The sequence below is a fragment of the Eschscholzia californica genome, unplaced genomic scaffold (genome assembly GCF_041429995.1).
Source record: "Eschscholzia californica isolate CP2 unplaced genomic scaffold, dmEscCali1.0.p SCAF_4, whole genome shotgun sequence".
Taxonomy (NCBI): domain Eukaryota; kingdom Viridiplantae; phylum Streptophyta; class Magnoliopsida; order Ranunculales; family Papaveraceae; genus Eschscholzia; species Eschscholzia californica.
The window spans coordinates 15,674,840-15,696,953 of record NW_028238461.1 but is presented as its reverse complement, the minus strand read 5'-3'; the positions used below and the strand labels follow the sequence as shown (position 1 = coordinate 15,696,953).

The 22,114-nt window shown below is 37.0% G+C and overlaps 3 protein-coding genes across 5 annotated transcripts; 1 reads left to right on the top strand and 2 right to left on the bottom strand.

Moving 5' to 3' along the window:
* Positions 1-223: 223 nt before the first annotated feature.
* Positions 224-7,682, bottom strand: LOC147543151 (SNF1-related protein kinase catalytic subunit alpha KIN10-like). 2 transcript variants are annotated; one of them, XM_086632709.1, is made up of 13 exons: positions 7,339-7,682; positions 7,171-7,239; positions 5,807-6,000; positions 4,679-4,863; positions 4,426-4,608; positions 4,178-4,309; positions 3,435-3,620; positions 1,944-2,033; positions 1,788-1,871; positions 1,453-1,593; positions 1,211-1,366; positions 829-960; positions 224-494 (listed from the first exon to the last, which is right to left on the bottom strand). In XM_086632709.1, the coding sequence occupies exons 3-12, from the start codon at positions 5,994-5,996 to the stop codon at positions 847-849; spliced, it is 1,461 nt and encodes a 486-aa protein (XP_086488835.1). In that variant the 5' UTR covers positions 5,997-6,000; positions 7,171-7,239; positions 7,339-7,682; the 3' UTR covers positions 224-494; positions 829-846. The 2 variants fall into 2 exon arrangements, with proteins under 2 accessions (XP_086488835.1, XP_086488834.1); XM_086632708.1 differs by lacking the exon at positions 7,339-7,682 and having other exon boundaries at positions 7,171-7,293.
* A 7,086-nt stretch (positions 7,683-14,768) lies between these two features.
* LOC147543150 (uvrB/uvrC motif-containing protein) lies at positions 14,769-19,674 on the top strand. 2 transcript variants are annotated; one of them, XM_086633877.1, is made up of 9 exons: positions 14,769-14,994; positions 15,279-15,746; positions 16,448-16,507; positions 16,703-16,797; positions 17,036-17,208; positions 18,452-18,564; positions 18,893-18,938; positions 19,146-19,186; positions 19,277-19,674. In XM_086633877.1, exons 2-9 carry the CDS (start codon positions 15,411-15,413, stop codon positions 19,430-19,432), a joined length of 1,020 nt encoding a protein of 339 aa, XP_086490003.1. In that variant the 5' UTR covers positions 14,769-14,994; positions 15,279-15,410; the 3' UTR covers positions 19,433-19,674. The 2 variants fall into 2 exon arrangements, with proteins under 2 accessions (XP_086490003.1, XP_086490004.1); XM_086633878.1 differs by having other exon boundaries at positions 14,819-14,994; positions 15,258-15,746.
* Positions 19,675-20,027: 353 nt separating this feature from the next.
* LOC147543149 (large ribosomal subunit protein uL6m-like) lies at positions 20,028-21,648 on the bottom strand. The gene is made up of 2 exons (XM_086633879.1): positions 21,569-21,648; positions 20,028-20,659 (listed from the first exon to the last, which is right to left on the bottom strand). Exon 2 carries the CDS (start codon positions 20,625-20,627, stop codon positions 20,319-20,321), a length of 309 nt encoding a protein of 102 aa, XP_086490005.1. The 5' UTR covers positions 20,628-20,659; positions 21,569-21,648; the 3' UTR covers positions 20,028-20,318.
* Between the last annotated feature and the right edge of the window lie 466 nt (positions 21,649-22,114).

The window sequence follows — 22,114 nt, the reverse complement described above, 5'->3', positions numbered from 1 at the left end:
GGTTTTAAAGATGTTTGTTGATTGCTTGATTGTCACTTTCAACATATAAGAGTTTAACATTATTGCGACTCTTCGGACTGTAATTCCTACTTATTAAGCTATAAATAATAATAAAAGGCAGTTTGTTTGGTTGAGCAATTGGGTCACAATGAGAATCAAGAAACTCTTACCAATCACTAAAAAAAAATACGGAAAAAAATGGTCCAGACTAGCAGAAAATATATACCCTGAAAGCATATTTACTTCTACAAATTCCATAATTGTATTCGGTGTTTAAAGATCACATTTATTCGTCACATATGAGTTCCACTGTTCACAACTTAACCATAATTGAAAGCCCTACAAAAGAAATTCATTCATTTCTAAGCAACCATTGAACAATTCTTACTCAAGAACTGACATAGTTTTCCTAACATGCAGAAGTTCATATTATTCCAAACACAGGCTGAGGCGTGGAAAGTCGAGCTCCTTTGTTCTATATATAGTTAGCAGAGCTGACAAGTCAAGCGGATAAAACATCAGTAGCATTTTACAGTATATAACGGTAAAACTTAACGTGCGACTAATTCTTGCTTCTAGTTTAGGGAAAGTTCCATTTGTAACTTAAAGGACATGACAGTCACTACAAAACAATGACACCTTAATTCCAGCAAGCATTCAAGCTGAGTTCCTTGGAGGTCCCTTTGAGTTATAGATTGGCAACCCAGGAAAACGTAGGGGCTCGAAACAGAACAAAACCGTGACACTTATTATGTACAGCATAAGTGGCTGGAACCCTTTATTCACGAGCATTCTGTTATGGACTTCGTGAACAAAGCTTTCTCTCACCTTCAGAAGTCCTGTAAATTAGAGAACCCTAAGTTGCGCAAGAAAAGCTGCACAAAGATCCAGAAATACAAACTGTGGCCCGGATATTCTCTGTAGATCAAGGAGATACTTCTCTTCACGAGTCTTGTATAACTGCCAATATACGATAAACAAATACAGTAAGCAAAAATTGGTTTTCATTTGCAAGAAGACTTCGAAAGACCATGAGAAATACCAACACCCAAGAGATGAAGAAGGTCAGGGGATTATGAACTAGAATCAGGGGTTCAGGTGACTCGGGCAAAAACAATAGTTCTGCAATCTGACTCGAGCCAAGTCTCATACCTGACTTTGAAAACAAAAAAACAGTACCGGTATGTAAAGATATAGAAGAAGCACAAACCTGAACTTCAAATTTGACCAGGCCATCGTTGTGGGCAGGAAAGCTAGGAAACCACCTACATTTCATGTTGTAAGGTCCAACCTTTTTCCAAACTACATTCAGTTCTTGCAAAGCTTTAAGAACTTCAGTTATTATTTCACGAGGATGTGCACGAGACTGCCAAAGTAAAACCAGTAGACATGGGTAGAATGTACTTGACTAAAATATAAGCAAGCAAAACAAAGTATGATGTGCGGATATACCTGAAGTCCAAGAGCCCATTTTCTCTCGATGGGAAATTGGGTTCTCAAACCAACTCCTGGATGATCCATATATCCTGTCGGCCGATGCCCAACAGCTGAAGTTGCAGCTCCACTGGATTGCATACTAGTGAGGCAACTTTCCTAAGAAAATACACGCCGACTTGTAATGAACAAAACTTAAAATGATAATGTGCAACTGCAATTGAGTAAATAAGGAAAAGAGAAAACCAAATACGAAGAACATTACAAGACACTTCGATAGGTGGCAAATAGTCCTACACTAGGAAATAAAACCCAATAGATGGTTGCATGTAAACAACGGAAAGAAAACGCACCATTGCTTCCTGAAATTCTGCACCAAGATAACCGCTAGTAGAACGAAACCGGTTATCTAATAACAAATAATATGCAACGGTAGCCTGCAAAAGTTATAAAATGTTACCAAAGAAAACTAAATGAAGATTGAAGTTTATAAACCAGATGCTAGATACCTCATTTTGTATCCTGTTGTGAAGGGATTCTATCAGCTGGTTCCTGTCAAATCCCATTGTAATTACTTCTTGAAGGATGTCTTCATCAATCTGCAAGAATGGCATAGAAATAATAGTTGATTATGTAATTTGATACACTTCTTATACAACTGTATTGCATCTCCGCATACCAACAATGAAGGGGAGAAAGCTAGTTAGACAAAAAGAGAGAAAAGGAAAGAAACTTGCAGATGACATACACAGTTGGTATATAACAGGGGGATGTATAACTTTCGGATCATCACGAAGTATTTGTGAGTTTCTTACTATGGATACCCTCGTCCTGAGTTACTTTTGGGCTACACATGAAGTAACTGATATCCAATATATAGGATGGAACCACATATGATACACTAAAAAACAAACGATATTGATTTGGGTGATAACAACAACAACACATCAGCAGGTACTATCTTGAATACTTTTTTCAGTATTACCCTTGATACGTTGGTCATGTTGGTTATTAACCCTACCGGTACAATATTAAGTTAACCAGAGATGATTATCAATCAAGAAATGCATGTGTATGCGTATTGGCTTGAGTCTTCGATTTCCATTTCAATGACAAATATCAACAGGAAAAAAAAAAAAAAATTCACCAATCATTTTTATGCAGCTAAAGTTTTAAACCAATGAAGTATGCTAACTCTTACGTCTACCAGATCTGAACTTGGATACATTCCATATAGAGTGGCGACACTTCCAATCAGTATCACTCGTCATATATACAAAACTTATGCTAGAAACTACCTACGTTAGGAGCATAAATCGACCACATTATCTTCAATAAAATTGTTCGTCACAAACAGAGTTGTCCGTTGTTGGTCTTATTAGTACATCGCTTGTATGACTTTACTGCAAACAACTTATAGAATTACCTTTCTAGTAAACAATGTTGTCAAGTTGATGTTCTCAGTGTGCGGCCTTCTGACTTAGCGCTATATGACCACAGAGAACCTTAGTGGTTTGGTCACTCAAATACCTACATTTTATGATATACTATTGTCTATTTGTTGATTTAATTTACCAACTCACGGTGTCTAAGTCTAAGGTAGATCAAAGTACATTTATTGAAGAACATACTTATACCGTTATACGTATTAATATAATTGGAGGAAGCCCTGCCTGCCTCGCCCCACTAATTTCAAACTCCTTCACCCAGCCCAGACTATGGCGACCTTGATTGTAGATTGACATAAATCTAGGAGTATAACTTTCAAGTATTAAGATCAAGGAATAAACTATGAAAAACCAGGCCTTATCAGTTCGCGGTAAAAATGTCAAACAATTGTTGAGTTTCTGACAGAAAACTGAGAACACATAGTTGTCACCGACTCACCGTAACACTAAATAGCAACTATCCACGAGGTATCTAGATTCAAAAGATAATCCTTAAATTACTGTTGAAGGCCCTGGTCAACAAAAACTGAGAGAGTTCCATACGAATCCTACCTTCTTCGCTTGTTGCATAGTATCTGGAGGCGGCACAGCCAAATAACGTGGAAGATGAGCTTGGAACCATGGATGCTGCCGAATCTCAGGAATAGTCATCCTTTTCATGGGGTCAACTACGAGCATCCTCGGGATCAAATCCCTTGCTCCAGCTGATAAATGGCTTGGTAGAGTATATATTCCACCCTGAGGAACAAAATTAAATCAACAACATAGTAGTGTAAACTGTAAACTCTAAATTTGAAAAGTAATTTCGGTAGGGCTACTGCAGAAACATAGTGCGGTAAGGATTACCAAAGAAAACATGAGGGAATTACCACAACACACATATCATCTCTATAATCCATCCAATGTTTAGATTGCCAAAAATAGATAACCCTGATTCTGGAAACGTGTCGATTAAACAAGGTGCTTCCCGAGTTAATGTTTATCCCGTTGAAGTTTTGTTTGGTCTAGGCTACGAAATTGACTACACACGAAATATAGATACTCTCTGAAGCTTCCCCAAAACATAGACTACACATAAATTGAAGTTTTGACCTCAAAGGCTCAAAATTTCTTGAAACTTATTTTAACCTCAAATCTCTCCTTCAGGAATGTGGCTAGATCCCCAAAATGTAAATATATACGAGTATAACAAGTTTATCCAATTTGCTAATAGATACATTCTGATGTCAAATTACAGAGTTAGGCAACTTGCTTATAGATATATTCTCAGGTCAAATTAGATAAGTCGGAGATACCTTTATTTTCTTGAACAGGTTAGGAATGTTTTCATCATCAAAAGGCAGGGTACCACATAGAAGAGCATACAAGATAACACCACAACTCCAAACATCTACCTCAGGTCCAGCATATAATTTCCCAGAAATAACCTGCCATTTCTCATGCATACAGATGTAAACTTCAGCATTTAGTGCAAAGATCCTGTGCTTATGTGCAGTCTCCAGTGTTACGAAAAACATTCTAGATTTGGCTACTCATTACAAACCTCAGGAGCTGCATAATTCGGGCTTCCACAGCTTGTCTTCAGAAAATGACCATCACGCATAATATTGCTCAAGCCAAAATCAGCAATTTTGACATTATATTTTGCATCCAATAGCAGGTTTTCAGGCTTAAGATCGCGATGAACCACCATGTTTCTGTGACAGTACTCGACACCAGAGATAATCTGCTCACAGATAAACAAATAAATAAAGGAGCAGAAGCACCAATATGTCTCGAGAAGGAGTGTCCTGTACCTGCTGAAAGAAGTTCCGGGCTTCATCCTCCTGTAATCTTCCCTTTTCTACAATATAATCAAACAGCTCTCCACTCTTCACATATTCCATTACAACATATATATCACCGGGTGTCTCTATAACCTCATAAAGTCGTATAATGTGGGGATGCATGAATAGTCTCAGTATTTTGATCTCTCGTCGAACTGCAAAGAAATAAGCACATCAATCTCTTTTAACTAGAATCTATTCTAAGTTTCTAACAAGCAAAAAATTCGTCATTTACACTTAAATGCCTTGTGTACCTCTGCAGAGGGACTTCTTTTAAAAAATATGGAGGGAAATTATCGTAACAGTAAGTAATGAAAATGTCAGATCCAGGGTTTTCTATAATGAAGCCAACCGTCAGATCCAGGATTATTCATAACGAAGAAGAGATTGAGAAGCCAAATACAGGTCAAAAATATTGTAACACCAAAATGGTAGACAACCAAGAAATAACACACAAACCTACCAGGTTATTAGGTGGTTTATAAGAACTAAGTGGACACTATTGAGAAGTGAAAAAGATATCTCGACAACTCTAATAGAGTGAATGTCTCTTAGGAGACACATGCTTAGGTTAATGCTTACATCATAATGATCTGCATTGCGCGGGAAAGGCAGTCAACATACCTCAACAAACCGATTTCTGGGGTAGCATTGAAACAACAAAAATATCTATGGTGTCTACAATACCGTCAATTGTTTACGTGATCGGAGAGTTGAAAAAGACAGAGAAACCAAATTTTAATTTCTACACTGATCAAAGGAGTTTGCCCAAGTATTTTTTTAAAATATAAACTTATACATCAATATAATATTGAATGCACTTTTTACTAGCCATCATAACTCATAAGTTCTGTACACAAAATTAACAAAAATAAAGAAAAAAAAAACTAAGAAAAGAAAAAGCGGAAGGATGAAATCAGCCATGCTTCCCAAACACTACCACCGAGCTCGAATCAACTCATGAGTTACTTGTAAGCCAACTACATAGGCTTTGATAAAGTTGAGCATCTAAATAGAGACCCTACATATGCACTAAGAACACATATATAGCATGAGTTTTAAAGAAAATTTGTGCTCATGTAGGCATATGAAACTCACCTTTTTCTTCCATTTCCATATTCTTTATCTTACGACGGTTGAGAATTTTTATAGCAACTTTATGTCCAGTCCGTGTATGCTCCGCAATCTTAACTTTACCAAATGAACCAATGCCTAGAGTTTTTCCAAGTTTATAATTTGATAAGATGGCGTCGGTGCCAACGCTTCCTCTATGACTAGATCCGTCCATTTTCCTGATGTAGAAGAATAGTGACAAACAAATCAAGGGGTGCATATTAGAACATATTTATATAACGAATATGATTTCTCCAGGTACGCCAAACATGGAATAAAGCAAGATATCTGAGGAGTTACCCATCACTTGATTGGTAAGAAAATATTCATATCTAATATCAAAATGTTCAGATGGCCGTAACCATCAACGGATCCCAAATGTTGTCATGGGAGATCACATATACCCAAAGGTGCAATTACGTAGCCCCAGCAAACAGATCCCAACCCTCGAATTAGTTGCTTCGTTGCCCTATGTCTAGGAAACCATGAAGAGTGGAGTTTCGCCACTCAGGCTTCTAGACTCAGGTAATGCATTCTGGGTAAATAGTGGCAAAGGTGTGAATCCAATAGAAGAGAATTAACTTACTCTTCAATGCCCTCTTTCAATTAACTATTCCCTATTTCAAAAAAATCCCTTGTGAATTTTAAAAAAAAATAGTGGTGCCTGAAATCTTTTTCGGGTTCATAACAACTTTCCCACCTTCTCCGTCCTCGGAATTGTCCAATTCAGTTTTTTTATCACTTCACTTCATTAATTAACTTATGATAATATCAGTTTAATCGATTAGGTTTTGATATATTCAATGACTGTATACTAAAAACTCAAAATCAATACCCACAGATTTTTTTTTTAGGAAACACAATAACAGTTGACTCCCCAAATTGATCTCAAGAACAGGGGTGGCCCGTGACCAAAGCCACCAAAGCGGTCGCTTTGGGCCCCAAATAATCAAGGGCCTCATGTTTCATATTTTGTATGTAATTTTCGAAAAACTAATTATATTTTAAATCAATTTCATACACAATTTAAGTTGTAGCTTGGTGATAAAGGGTTTAGATCTTAAATAAAAGGTCAAGGGTTTGATTCCTACCATTTGCATTGTTTAAATTTTACTTAATTTTTTTCTAATATCCATTGTATGGGGGCCCCAATTTTTGGTTTCGCTTGGGGCCCCCGATATACCGATATACTAGGGCCGGCCCTGCTCAAGAAGAGATATAAATCATCTTTTAACCACGAAAACAAATATCAAACAATCATTTAAAGAAAAAGGTTGAAGTCAAATACATCAAAACCCCAAACTTAACTATTGAAAGTGTAAAAAACATGGATCGATATGTAATCTAACCTGCCTGTTGAGATCCGCGGTTAAAGTTTGTATCTTTAGCTTGATATAAACAATCGAAGAACCAAGACCCTAGAATTCGAAGAAAACTAGCTCAATTATAAAATGATGAAGATACAAAAAAATGAATTTGAAACCCTATAAATTGATCGAGAGAGAGAAAGAAAGTACGAATTAATTCACAGAGAGAGAAAACTGGCGGTGGGGTGGGAGAATTCAGACGGAGTTTGAAAGGGCAGATGTGTTCGTACAAGCAGTCGCCATGAACCAGATCGAAAGTTGGGGAAAACCAGAAAAGGCTTCGCAAGAGAGAGGGAGAGAATAATTTAATTAGAGGTGGTGTAATTTAAGAGAGAGAGAGAGAGAGAGAGAGAGAGAGTGGCAAAATTAATTAGATTTATTATTGCAAAGAGCGGGCAGATAATTATTACAACACAATTGCCCTTATTTGAGAAATACTAGTAGGTCATAATCGGCGCACACGGGGAGAATGTTTAAACAAAATGGACTTTGAGGAAAAAGCAATTTTGTAATGTGACTTCTCCTTATTGTCCTAAACAAAAAAAAAATGACTTCTCCTTATTGTACTTTATTTTAGAGTTAATTCCTATATAACCCCCTACTTTGTGACGAGTTTCTTTTATGGCCCCCTTTTTTTCGTAAATTCAAATATGACCCCCTATTTTCAAGTAAATGTCATTACTACCCTTCTTAATTTTAAATTTAAAACATTTAAAAAACATTATTTCCACCTCACCCCTCTATCTCTCTCCACCTCATCTCTCTCTACAACTCACCCATCTCTCTCTCTCTCTCCAACTCACCTCTTTTTCTTCCAACTCACCTCTCTCTCTTCCAACTCACCTCTCTCTCTCTCTCCAACTCACCTTCATCTTCCCCGATTACATGCTGTCACGACTTACATAGTCCACCAGCTTCACCCGACCTAGGCTAACAAACAACTCGGGCCACCTACGTGTGAAGCTAGCTAGCAACCAAGGCCCACGATTAATTTATGGGTAAAGTTAGCAAACGACCATGACCCATGTAGCTCACATGCTCTGTCCACCTAAGGCTCTGAGATCTTAATGATCCAGATTAAAAGGCCAATAGATCATCCGGCTCTCGACCCTCAATGAAGAAGGCGCCCATAACTTACGAACTTCACCCAGACATAGATCGCCCATAACCGGCTAACCCCCAAGCATTGCAACATTCTAGTTATTGCGAAAATCACTCAAGTGCTCATTTTTTGTTACGCTACCCTTGATGTTTGTGATGGGCCTAAAAGGTTACCCTAAATAGGTCTCCACCCGCAAGTATACGGGCGTCAAGTAATAACCCGGTAAGACCGGGATCGATCCACGAAGATAGGAAGGTAATAAAAATATCGAGAAAGTCTAGCCCACCGGTCTAGGTGTCAACCACTAACTCAGACTAAAATGAAAAGATGATAATTGGGGTTTTGATTGGTTTATAATAAATAAACAAATAAAATGATCTAATCTAAAAGTGAGAGGTGAGAGTGATTCGGGAAAAATGGTCGAGCAAGAATCGAATGAGGAGGATACTTCAATCCACAAAGTCGATAGTGACTAGTACTAATGATCTATAAGCATGAAAAGTTAGTTAACTTCACCCATTTACTTGGATGGGTCAACGAACTCTTGGTTTAACTCAGATTCCAGTCCATGAACGGTCTAAAAATCCGGAAGATTTTATCATTAAAAGCAATAAAACTCTTGTCACATCAAAACATGTATCACGAGTATCCGACTACAAAAGCTAGCTAGACATGGTGGAGCACATAATAAACGAGAAGAAAATAAAGAAAGACACGAGTTAAGATGAGAATCTCCCTATTTGATGAGGCGCGAGACTAAGATCGACGGGAAATATATGTCTTGAAGTGCTGTCGACCTCCCTGTAAAAGAATGCAGGAGTCCCTTTAACAGAATACACTAAGTGTCCTCTCAGCAGAACCAGAGTTCCCCTTAGTAGTCAGTCTTCTTCTTCCTCAAATTACAAAACCACCATTAAAGCTTTACAAGCTTTCTCTCTCTAGAATTTGAACACCAAAACTCAATCAAATGGCAAAGAAATCACATAAAACTCAACCCAAGAGAATCTCAAGTAAGACCCCAAAACTTTCCGGCCACAAGAGTGAGATAAAATCCGGCCAAGTGAAGATTCAAGATCCGGCAAGCTCTGTCCTCAGGGGTGGCCCTGGGCACAAGCGAACAAAGCGTCGCTTCGGGCCACCGACTTTTAGGGGCCACCAAAGACATTAATTTCTTTAAGAAATATACAAGAAGCCCAACTCGCTAAAAAAATTATAAGGGCCCCATTTAACAAATGTTAAGTAAAAAGGGCCACCAAATTTGATGATCTTTAAATGAATAGTGGGCCCAACAGTTTGTTTGACATGAAAAAAAATGTTTTTTGAAATTTGAATATCCAAATCATGAAATCCCAATATCCTTTTCTTTCTCCAAGCCAAAGTGTCAAACCGGACCCGAGAACACCCTCTTCTTCTCCACTACGGGATGAGAGATCCAATATCATCTACTCATCTCACCAAGTCACCTAGTCACCTTCCCTTCTTGGATTCTTCAAAGTCATTGAGTTATTGCCTTATTTAAGATAGAACAAATCTTATTTTCTACTATTTATTTTCTCTCCCCTTCCTATTATATATAAATATATGATCTTTAGATGTTGTAGAGTTTATTAAATTCATTTAAATCTAAATTTCTATTTATTTACTCCCTCTCTTTCCTGTTATATATAATAACAAAATTGACAATATCTAGATGGTGTAGGGTTTATTATGTTAACGAAATACTATTGATGAAAATCTAATCTTTAATCCTAATTACTAGAAGCTTTAAAAGAATTGGTTGAGACAAGTGATGATTCAAAAATAGTTCATGATGCCGAAAATACATTAGAACAAGATTTTGAAAATTTTGAATTCCTTTTGAGCATAGTTATTTGGCATAATATATTGTTTTCGGTAAACTCAATTAGCAAAACACTTCAAACTGAAGATACAAATATTGATGTTACATTAGAGAAATTGAATGGACTCATTCGTTATCTTGAAGATTATAGAGAAGTGGGGTTTAAAGAAGACATGATTGAAGCTAAAGAGATTGCCATTAAAATGGGAGTTGAAACAACATTTAGGAAAAAAACGTATTATTCGAAGAAAGAAACAGTTTGACGAGAATGTGTGTGAAGATCCATCAATGTCATCTGCATAACCATTTAGAGTTAATTATTTCATATACATATTAGATTATGCTCTTTGTTCATTTAAGAGCAGATTCAAGCAATTTCAGAAGTACAAAGAAATATTTGGTTTTCTGTTTGAGTTAAAAAAGTTAAACTCCCAAGATGATGGTGATTTGAGAGATTCATGTGTTTGCCTTGAAACCTTTTTCAAGCATAACGAGTCATATGACATAGACACTAGACTTATTTTCTGAACTGAAAGTGTTGAAGCGTCTTTTACCAAATGAGGTCAAAAGACCAATTGAAGTGCTAGATTTTTTTAAAGATAAGAAAGGTTGTTACCCGAACACATGGGTTTCATATAAAATTATGTCGACTATACCAGTTACCGTTGCCTCTGCAGGAAGAAGTTTTTCTAAGTTAAAGTTGATTAAGTCTTATATTCGATCTACTATGTCGCAAGAAAGGTTAAACGGAGTAGCTATATTATCTAATAAGAAGGATATGTCTGGCAGTCTTGATTATTCGACGATTATTAGTGACTTTGCATCGAAAATTTTCAGAAGAACAAAATTTCAGTGATTGTAATCATCAAAAAAACTAGGAGTATTTTGTTTATAAATATGATGAAAATATTTTGCAGTACTTACGGTTTTCATGTAATACATTTTACAATTTAATAGAAGGGGCCACATTTTCAGACCTCGCTTCGGGCCACCGAAAGGTCAGGGCCGGCCCTGTCTGTCCTTCCCGAGCAGCTGCTGTTCTGACCTTGAAGGCTTGGACCCGAGCAGCTGCTGTTCCGACCGAGTTGCAACTCTAATGGTGTTCCCGTGCTGCTGTTGTTGGTTGATGCTCAAACCGAGCTGCTGTTGTTGGTTGATGCTCAAACCGAGCTGCTGCCGAGAAGCTCTCTGGCAAAGCCCGAGCAGGTCTGTTCCTTCCTGTGCCGCGTTCTAGCTGTGCCGGTGATGAATCCCGAGCTCCTCAACTGCTCCAAGCTGCTACCGAGATGCTCCCGAGCAGCTACTGCCGTCCCGTGCTGTTGTCCCTTTCCGGCCGGTGATAGAACCCTAGAGCTTGCTGTTTTCCCGGCCGGCCAAGCTATGGCCGGCGGCTTCCCTTTTCTCTCCCTCTCTCTAAACTCCTCTAAACCCTAATTTCTGATTATAGAAGATGAAGTCCCCCAGCCTTTTTTTCTTTTTATTTTATTTTTCCTTTACTAAAATTAAGACCCTTAACTTGACCACCTCCATAGACTTTGACTTTGACCCCTAGAGAGGAGGTGCTCACAGAATTTCTTTGTTCTTCTTTAGACTTTTGGGCTGGGCCTTGTATCTCATTAGAAACCAAGGAGGTGCCTTCATAATTGTCTCTACTTCATCTAATTTTCAGAAAAGACAAAAATGACCCTCAACTTCTTTCTTCCATAACCTTTTCGTCCGAACTCCGATTCGACTTCCGTCTTCGCCGTCGGACTCACCATTGGCTCCACTTTCCATTTAGCCTCTAAATTTCACAAAATGACCAAAATACCCCTAGTTCCCTCTCCTTTCGATCTCTTCTACATGAGACGAAAATGTGACGAATTGCTTCGTTTTATTCCGAATGTAATGCCAAACTCCAAATAAGCGTCCTAACAAGAAAAATACATAAATTATTAGAAATAAAACCCGAAACGAACTAACTTATCCAAGTTAAGTGATCTCAAAGTGGTATTTTAACGCCACATCAAACATCCCCAAACTTAGAATTTGCTAGTCCTCGAGCAAATAAACAAAACAAAACAATAAAGTAAAATCCTAACTCACTTTCGGAGGAATCCCGGTTGCATTTAGCGTATGCAACAAGCCGTTAAACCCCTATGTTACCCCTAGTGGACGAGTGTCGTCTCGTGAGGGTTTCCAGTTAATATACCCACAAAATTCAAGATTCCAAAGACACAAAAGATTTCAACATCGATGTAAATAAGATAATGACAACTAATGACACACTCAAGCATGCTAAACAAACGAATCAAAATCGATAAACGCATATATATGCTAAAAGTCTCCTCACTAGTAGTCTCATCCGAAAATGTGAGTGTCCAATCATAATGAGCATCATCTAAGTTCAAAGTCACAAAACCTCGATTCCTATCTTAGTACATTTCGCCTCGACTTTAGCCTCACGGTCATGCACTCAAAAACATGAAATCACTCAAAAATAGATAATACAGTTCACTCTAATGTGTGAGCATGGAATAAAGAGAAACTCAACACATACAAAACAAACGAGGATAACAAGTTTTAGAACGAAATGATCTCTAAAGAATGGATAACAAGTTTTAGAACGAAATGATCTCTGTAGGTGTACGCTCAAGCTTAATAAGTACCAAGGTCTTTTTGGTGGGCTTGTGGAGCCTTCGCCAAGAAAAAATCCTATACTTGTGGGATTGGGTCTAGGGTGGTAAAAGTAAGAACAATATCGATAACTCTTAAGGCTTGGGGCGTCACAAGCGATATCAGTCGAGGGCGACTCTTTGCCGAGGGTGGGGAATTGTAATAGTCTCATGTCGCTCACGAGAATGTTCAGAGTCTGGGTTATATGTGCACGCTCGAGCTTAGTAAGTATCAAGGGCTTTACGGTGGGCTCATTGAGCCTTCACCAAGAACCAAAAACTCGTACCTCTTGGATCTGGGTTATAAAAGCGGGAGCAATATCGATTATTGCAGAGGCTCGAGACATTACAATTATGAGCTTATTTCTATTCTTCTTCGTTTATCTTCAGATGAAGCTTCTAAGTGACAACCATGAAAGGGGAGGCCTCTACCCACGCATACAGAAACTAAAGGCTCTAGCTAATGTGCGTAGAAGGTTAAGCCTTTAGTTGACACACCAACCCTCTTGTTAAAGAATCGTAAAACACAAGTTTCATCCCAAGACCTGTAGAGCACAAGCTCGCCCCTTATTTGTCTTTTACTTTCTTATCTACCTACAGTAAGTAAACTTCGACAAAGTCGAAGCTCTGACAATTTTATAAATCGTGGCAAACTCTAACTTTTCAAAGCGGAATTAAAGCAGACTAGCTTCAAGAGATGTGTAGGGGTTTTCTAATTCATCGCCAATCCAATGATTTCTTCAATAGTTTCGTCACAATTAGGAGTATGATTAATATATTGGACCTCTAAACATTTTCTTTAGGTCGTGAACATAGATCACCAGTTCACCACCACCAACACAAACTTATAGTACCTTCTTTGAGGACTAATTTTTTAATTGTTTAGGTTTAATTTTGCTCTGCCATCTGAGAGATAATGAAGTAATGTTTTCAGCTGTTCATGTGGTCATTAGATAGAGAATAAGATAATGTTTTCCATGTCTATTAACATTAGGTCACGAAGAAGAATAAGTTTGTCAGATTTGAAGAAGGACCTTTCAGTTTTTTGTTCGAGATCTACAAACCGAGTTTGCAAGATCTACAAACTGAACTTGCACTCCGCAAATGGACTTTGCAAAATCTGCAAATCGGATTTGCATTATGTAAGTGGAGTTTTCGAGATCTGCATATCGAGTTTGCATGCTAGAAACCAAATTTACGAGATCTATAAATTGAGCTTACATTCTGCAAACTGAGTTTGCAAGATTTGCAAATTGAGTGTGCATTCTAAACACCGAGTTTGTGAATTTTGCAAACTCAACATGCAAAAAAGATGAAAACTGTTATTTATTCCGAATATTTTTCGAGAAAAATATATTCGAAGTAGATTTTGTTAGAAAGATAATCAAAATTTATTTCTAAACGTATAAGTTTTGTCAAATCTGACATTTATTTACAAAATTATGTATTTGAAAATTTAAAAATATCAAAAAAATTATTTATTTAAAAAGATAATTTACTCTTTATAAATATTTAATCTGAATAATAGTTATAAAGTTCTTTTTTTTACTTATTTTGAAAATTATATTGACTCAATTTGGTGCAGCTGTTGGACATCCCTCTTAAGTCCATGAGGCCGTGAGATCGAGTCTCGGTGGAAGCAATTTGCTATCAAGATTTTTTATTCTATGTAATTTACGCTATAAATAATGTAACAAATTTGTCGGGCTTTAGGCCTCTTTCATGTTGTTAGGCTTTAGGCCTCTTTCATTCTTGGTTTCAGTTAGACAGTTATCGTGCGTATCACATCTTCATGATGTATCAATGCCTTGTAACGACTAACCTAGATGGCAGTGGAATTCTTAAAAAGAAAAAGGAAACACCTTTGCCATAATAGTTTTGGAGTGTGGAAACATGACTTTCAACAAAAAAAAAAAAAAAAAAAGAAAAAAAGATTGTCCAACATGACCTTATAGTTTCAGCAACACTAGTTCATTTTGTTGGACGGAAATTACATTTAAAATCTTATCTGAGATGGATTGTCCTGCTCCAATTGATTAAAACTACATGTGGGTGACGGAAATTACATTACATTGGTAAAACACAAGATCAATATCCAAAGCTTTTGGTTTACAGAACTATTACCGTCATCAGCCACTCCTACGAGTGTTCATTTAGAAACCCTAGTTTCTTTCTGGTCCTTGAAATATTTCCATTTCAACATCAACCAGGTAACTTTAATCTCAATCTCAAGCATCTCTGTTACACTATAAATTCTCATAATTCCCCAACTTTCAATCTCATCGATTCTTTGTTCCCTCAAATTAAGCTACGAATTTGTGATTTCTTGTTTTAATAACCTAAAGACTTGTCATTTTTTAGTCAATTCCAAATTTGATAAGCTTATGGAGAGCTTACTGACTCTATAATAAGCCCTTGACTGATTAGTTGAAATCCTGTTATACCCTTTTAGACATTCTCATATTTGAAACAGTTTCTGATTATTCTTGTATAGGAAATCGATGTTGGTTTAATAATTAGAAGAGTTTCAAGGGAAGGTTTGACCTAATTAGAGAATAGACAGTATATCAAGTTCATTGTTCTTGGATTGTATTGTTGGAGAGAGTCGATTGCGAATAATAACAGAATGCCGGTGAAAATGGTGAATGGTATGTCAGCAAGCCCGTTGACGGTGAACAATGGGATTTATGGACTGAATTCTATATGTAGAAGTGGTTTCAAGTTAATGAACAATACCCAGATTTTCTCTGGTTCAGAAACACTATGTCTTTGTCCTAATCGTATATCGAGTCTGTTTCTTACAAGTCGATCAAATGGAACAAGGAAAAGGAGTCTGAGGGTTGGTGCTGGTTGGTTTAAAGGGGATGGTCAGAAGGCGGACGCGAGTTCTGAGCGAAGTGAAAGTGCTAATGAGGATGTCTTGATATTCTTTTTCCAGCTCGATTTGGCAACACGAGTTCAGGTAAGCAGCCTTCTATGCAGTCTTTTCTAGTGCACATTGAGTGATTTAGCAAGTTTATATTGTTTTGATCTGTTTCTTGAAATGAAATCCCTTGCACAAATGATTAGTTTGACAGCTATTCAATTGTCGACATTAGGTCAAAAGATTGTTCTAGGTTGATGAAAAACAGAAAGTATCAATCAAATTCCCAAACAAAGACAATGAAGTCTAGGGTATTCATGTCCTTCGATTCTTTGCTGCTAGTATTCTCTTTATTGATGTCAGAAAGCAGATTGAAATGATAGCTTGGAGAAATATCATTGTGGCTTAAAGATTCATTGAAGTAGCAGATCCTTCTAGTCAAACCTATAAGATAAAATATTTGAATTATTTCTCAAACACTCGCACGAAGAAAAGAGAGGAGAAATATCCATGGCCGGGCTTTCCCTCGAAACACTTGTTCCAACTACTATCTTTCTAATGCACACAAAACAAGAGTTCTATCTTTCTAATTTAATTCAGTTTGCTGAATCCGAATCGTGTGCATAAGGGTAAACAGCATTCATGATATATCTCTCATTCTATAAGCATTTATCACGAGAACTCATGAACTTCTTTCTGAAAAGATATTCACTGTAGGTTGCGATTTCTGAACTTCCCTTGCTATCAGTTTAAGCTTTTATCTCATCTAATTATTGTTCGTCGGGTTAATTTAATGGCAGTGTGCATTGAATATGGAGCAGTATGAAATTGCACAACAGTATAGGAACAAGCTCACTGAGGTACTTCCACAAGCTAAATACTTCATATCACATCAATTATACTATGAAAAGATTTTATTTACTACTTATTCAACTATGGCTATGAAAATCTCTATAGATAGTTCATAGTTGATACACATTCTAGTTTTCCTTTTGCATGTACTTGAAGCATGAAAACGGATAACTTTTCCATTTGAATATGTTGTTTCTATGAAGATTGAAGAAGAGGTAATGAAGCAGAGGGAATCCAAAAGGGGATCAAGTTCAAAAAGTGAAGCTCAAGATAAAGCTATAAGCATTCTTCGTTTACGGTGAGACTGCTAGTACAATTTATCCTTATTTACTCGTAGAGTCGTAGGTTGGGAGAAATGTACTATATTAATGAATTTCTCTGAAGAAACTCGGTGGGTGTGGGGCCACATGTTTTCATTTTTATAATCTATGGGGATTGCTTTACCTTTTTGGTTAAACACATAGATTTGATAAAGTCTAGAGTAGTTTCTGAATAGTAACTGGAACCTCCAAGATCACGCTGCTTCTTCCTTTCAGAGCAGATATGCAAAAAGCAATTGGAAACGAGAATTATGCTTTGGCAGCTGAACTGCGTGATCAAATTTCAAAACTGGAGTCAGAGTCTCTTGCTGTATCAGCAAAAGCTTTGGTATATGAGAACGTTGAATACGCTTTTCGCCTGGGGGAGAAAGTGAGACATAAGATGTTTGGTGCGTATCTCTTATTCCATGCATATTGGTTTCGTATGTAGGATAGAAGTGAATGACTGTGCATGCACTCAGCACATATATGATTCCAGGCGTGTGGACGTGTACTAATAAATTATAGGTTTCTTTTCTTTCCCATTGTCTCAAAAGAAACGGTAGTGATGACAGTACTGGCTAGTTAGTAGGAAATGACTTATTTGCAGTGGCGAAGTCAGAAACTTTTATGAGTGGGGGCACCTCTTTGTTATAGTTAATGAAAGAATTCCACAATACACAATCAAGCTAGAATTGAAAAGCAAATTCTTAACAAAATTTTATTTATAGTTTAGATATTCCGTGGTAATTTTGATGTATAACAATCAATCTCTAATTTTTTCAATATGGATCAAGGATCTTTCCTCCGACTAGATTCCCAAAATATACTGAAATAAAAAACAAAGGAGGGGATGAAGAGATAATGGTGAAGATTAAGAAGAACGATGCTAGATGATGAAGAGTAAGTGATCGTAATGGAAGAAAAGATGAAGATTAAGTTTTCTTTCTAATAACATGTTTACCTGAACAAAAGTCTGAAAAAGACAATTTTGAAATTCAAAATACATGTCACCGAAAAATCATACAAAATCAAAATTAAGAGGGACGTTTAGAAAACTCGTCATCTCTGCGAGGCCATTTTATTTAGTTGGACACTTTGAGGAGGTCAAAATTGAGTTATCTCAATTACTAAGAACAATTTTAAGCCAAACATGTCCTTTATAATGTATTTTTAATAAGTAGTCATCTTAAGCCAACAATAATTTCAACTAACTTAAGTAGTAGATATTTTAGAAAAAAAGTGTAAGTAGTAGAAATTTTTTAGAAAAAAAGAATGTTGTGCGTGGGACTCGATCCCTTGACCTCAATATTGAAACATAATCGCTTCACCAACTAAGCTAGGGTAGAAATGTGTTTGAAAAACGGAAATATATATATATCTATATATATAGATATATGTATCTAATATAGTGACAAATGTTGCATAACATTAACGAGCCACGTTAGGGTCGTGGGGGCCTGCGCCCCCACGGGCCCCTATGTGGGCTCGCCCCTGCTTATTTGTCCAACCTAATTAATTTCCCTACAATTAATTGCATACAGCATTTGTTCATGTAGCTTAGAAGGATCAGAATTTATGTGAAGCTCTGCTAAAACAGCTAATGATGGGTAAGTATATAATTTGGTCGGGTGTGTCTTGTAACTTCTTCAGGTTACCGTGCTGTGATATGTGGGATGGATCCTGTTTGCTGTGAATCAAATTCGTGGATGGAAACTGCTCAGGTTGAGAAGTTGCAGCGAGGGTCTAATCAGCCATTTTATCAGGTCATATCAGTGTCTCTTGGCGTTCTTTTCTCAGTTTACTGTCTGTGTACATTCGTTCTATTAAGATTATTGCTATTATTTGGTCATTACGATGTTATGATGCCCCAATTTATCTACTATATCTAGTGATTTTCTACTTAACCACCGAATCTATTATGTTATCCCGCTTGTTGGTTACGGAACAAAATTAACATTGAATACAATAAGTTCAAAGATGAAAGATCAAACAAAGTTGCAATACAGTATTTATGCATTCGGTTCCTCTTAATATAATTCATTCAACCTCTCAAAAAAGTTATTCACGATTTCTCATCATAGTTGTTAGCAGGTCTTGGTTGACGTACGTGGAGATCCAAACCTACTCGTAACTTATGGTAAAGTCACAAAATTCTGGCTTATTCTTATAATTCGATTGTTTCTTCACAAGCACCTTGCACTTGACTAGTTCGGTTCCGTGGATTAACCCCTTCAAGATTATGACCTAAGGGCTCGTCTTCATTTTGTAGAATTCCTTACTAATCTATTTTTCGCTATTCTGTAACTATCAACCTTATATTCCATTCATTGTTTCTGTGTTGTAGTTCCAGAAGAAAATTTGGTGGCGCCTGAGAAACCAGATATGGTGAGTAGTGAGTGAGTTACAGAGTTCTTGGGGATGCCTAATGTGTCAATGAACTTTGTTTCTAACATAATCGATTTCACATACGCGCAGGGAAGATTCGATCATCCATATATTTCTTTTTTATTTTACGGAGTTGATTCAGCAGGAGATTTCATCCCAATAAGGCAGCTGCGTGAAAAGTACAATAAGCCTCGCTATGAAGTACCTACAGAGGATGAAGATGAGGATAATACAGAAGATCGTTAGCTTCTGCTGTAAATTGTAAGTGTAGATACATCTGGACCAGAGCAAGATTGAGTTTGTCTATGAAACGTTCAGGTTGTAGCCAGCCGTTCAGAGACGCATAGTATCATGGAATCACAATTCTGTCTTTTTCTCCTAACATGGATTCAACATTTACTTGTATAGGAACTTGATATATTCGATATGAATCATTTGATTTTGGAGAGTTCTATTTGAAGATGATGGGTTCTGCTTAACCCAGTAAACACCTTGCAATATCAGGCCCTTTGACATTATTCAGATTAAAGTGGTGGTGTTTGTTTCTTTCAAATTAAGTCTCAGGATCTAATGTGATTCTAATAGACTGGAGTCAGATTTCAAAATGCTTGTCTTTTCATGTCAATTGTCCAACTCGTTCGAATAATTGGCTCTCAGTAATATTGGATCCCTTTGAGTAAAACACAAAACAAGTACAACTAAGAGTGTTGTTTGAAATAACTTGGACAAGTCAGACTCAAGGGAGGGAGATTCAGAAAATAAAAAGCAAACACCACCTATCATGAGAATACAAATCCCCATTGCTCGATATGTAAATTAAGCTGACACAACACATTGCTCGAAGACGAAGAACCCAAAATGTTAGATCACAATTAGCTCAAATGCAGCCTAAGTTCATAAAGGGGAAAAAAAAAAATCAACCCAACATTTCGTTTAGTGTTGCTCTTCTCTTATTACTTAAACCAATAATGAGACAATTACTTGATGAACTTATAAAATGTTTCAACAGATGTCTTTAAGCTACAAAAAAGGCCCTGCAACAAGGAGTGATCTCCGTTCACTATGAACTCGCTTGATTCTTGACCCCTAGAGAGAGAAACTGTTCGTAATATAAAACTACAACCCGAAAGAATCATTTCGATTTCTTTCCTTGTTTTTTCTTTATAACTTCGTCTGTGTACATTATACCTTTGCCTTTGTAGACTTCAGGAGGCTTGCAACTTCGAACTGCAGCGGCAAACTGGTGAACCCTTTGCTTGTCTAAACCAGTGCAGCAAACAATATTTGGTTTAAAGCAAAAGACACGAACTGCTGGTGGAACGGTCAGTTCCACCTCATGACTATAACCCAATTTAAGAAACAAGAGACGGCCTTCTGATTCAGCTCTGGCCTTGAATCCAACTCCCACGATTTTGAGAAAACGAAAGAATTTAGCTTCCATCTTCACCTTTTCAAAATTATGCTTCTTATTAACTGAGATAGAAAACAAAGAAAGAAATTAACAGAACATCTATCAAAACAGATTAAATTCAGTACAGCAACAAAGTAGAAAAGAACTAAATATCGTGGACTAATTTTAGAACAAAAATTTCCCCATTTTGCAACTTATCGACAGTCATTGGACTACCAACAGCATCCAACCTTCGAATGCGATGGTTTTGATATCTTGTTGGACAACTCCAAACTTTGAGGCTGCTAAATGCCCACATCAACTACATCGCTTGGGAGAGTGTCCAAAGCCTGGCCATAAGTGCGAGGTCAAGCTTAATAAATACCAAGGCCTTTAGGGCGGGCTTGTGGAATCTTCGCCAGGATCAACCCCGTACTAGTTGGGCTTGGGGTTGGGTGTCTAAGAGGAGACAATGTCGATAGCTGCTAGGGCTTAGGGCGTGACATATAAATATAAAATATATACACATATAAATCCTCCCCATTACTTAGCTGATTCAAATGAAGTGAACTAAGAAGCATAAGTTTTTATTTTAGCAAAATAAATGCAGAAAAAACCCTTATGAGTTGAAAAGTAAATATAGATAGAGATAGGGTTTCAAACAAGTAGAGATACACATTCAACAGTTTTATTCAGAAATTGTTTAATTTCAAACACCAACTGAATGATACCTATCCACAACTAAATCCCCAAATTATACATATGAAATAACTAACCCAAAATCACTTCCAATTGATTAAGAATAATGGATTAAAATTATGAGAGATGGTTTGAACTTGATCAATGTTATTTAGCATTACTTTCCCACCTTCCTACTCATATCTGCTGATCTTCTTAAGTTAATTAGGTTTCAGATTATCAAATGTTGCTAGACGTTGAAACCCTAATGTTAAATGAGGAGTAAACTCAGATAAGTAAACAAGCAAACATACCTTTGAGATCCAACTGCCGATTCCGTGACCTAGACAGAAAGAGAGAGAGAGAGAGAGAGAGGGGGTTTTACTGGGGATAGCTAAAGCATTTTTTACTTTTTAGTAAGCTATACTGCTATAGCCTATAGGAAACGAATTCAGTCGGAGACGGATTGAACCGGGTACCCGTGACTACTAACTCCACCCATCCGGCCCGGTTCCAACCGGAGTAGCAAATCCAATCGCAAGTTAGGGTTACCGGATGGGCTCGAGCATGGTCCAAGTTAAAATTAGTCGTCTACTACGGCTCATGGGCATCAAATTTCTTGGACTATCAGGTATTGGGTTACTGGAGACCAGACCAAACCATTGATGATATTGTCGAAACAAATTTATCTACTTCAAAAAAGTAACAACACAAAGCAACAAAATAATCTAGATCATAGACTAATAATGTTACAGACATGTGCGTGAAACAAATCGAGCAGAAACAACAGTTTCTTACAAGTCTGCCAAATACACATAATGTCATACTTGCGAACAATAATTAGGATTAGTTTTAGCTGT

Bases quoted from the DNA above. Each gene is read 5' to 3' on its own strand.
- LOC147543151 (XM_086632709.1), bottom strand. From the start codon at position 5,996: ATGGACGGATCTAGTCATAGAGGAAGCGTTGGCACCGACGCCATCTTA. The intron at 4,609-4,678 runs GTACAGGACACT...ATCTGTGAGCAG, and splicing joins CCCGGAACTTCTTTCAGCAG to ATTATCTCTGGTGTCGAGTA. The intron at 1,872-1,943 runs GTATCTAGCATC...TAACTTTTGCAG, and splicing joins ACAACAGGATACAAAATGAG to GCTACCGTTGCATATTATTT.
- LOC147543150 (XM_086633877.1), top strand. From the start codon at position 15,411: ATGCCGGTGAAAATGGTGAATGGTATGTCAGCAAGCCCGTTGACGGTG. The intron at 15,747-16,447 runs GTAAGCAGCCTT...ATTTAATGGCAG, and splicing joins ATTTGGCAACACGAGTTCAG to TGTGCATTGAATATGGAGCA. The intron at 16,798-17,035 runs GTGAGACTGCTA...TCTTCCTTTCAG, and splicing joins ATAAGCATTCTTCGTTTACG to AGCAGATATGCAAAAAGCAA.
- LOC147543149 (XM_086633879.1), bottom strand. From the start codon at position 20,627: ATGGAAGCTAAATTCTTTCGTTTTCTCAAAATCGTGGGAGTTGGATTC.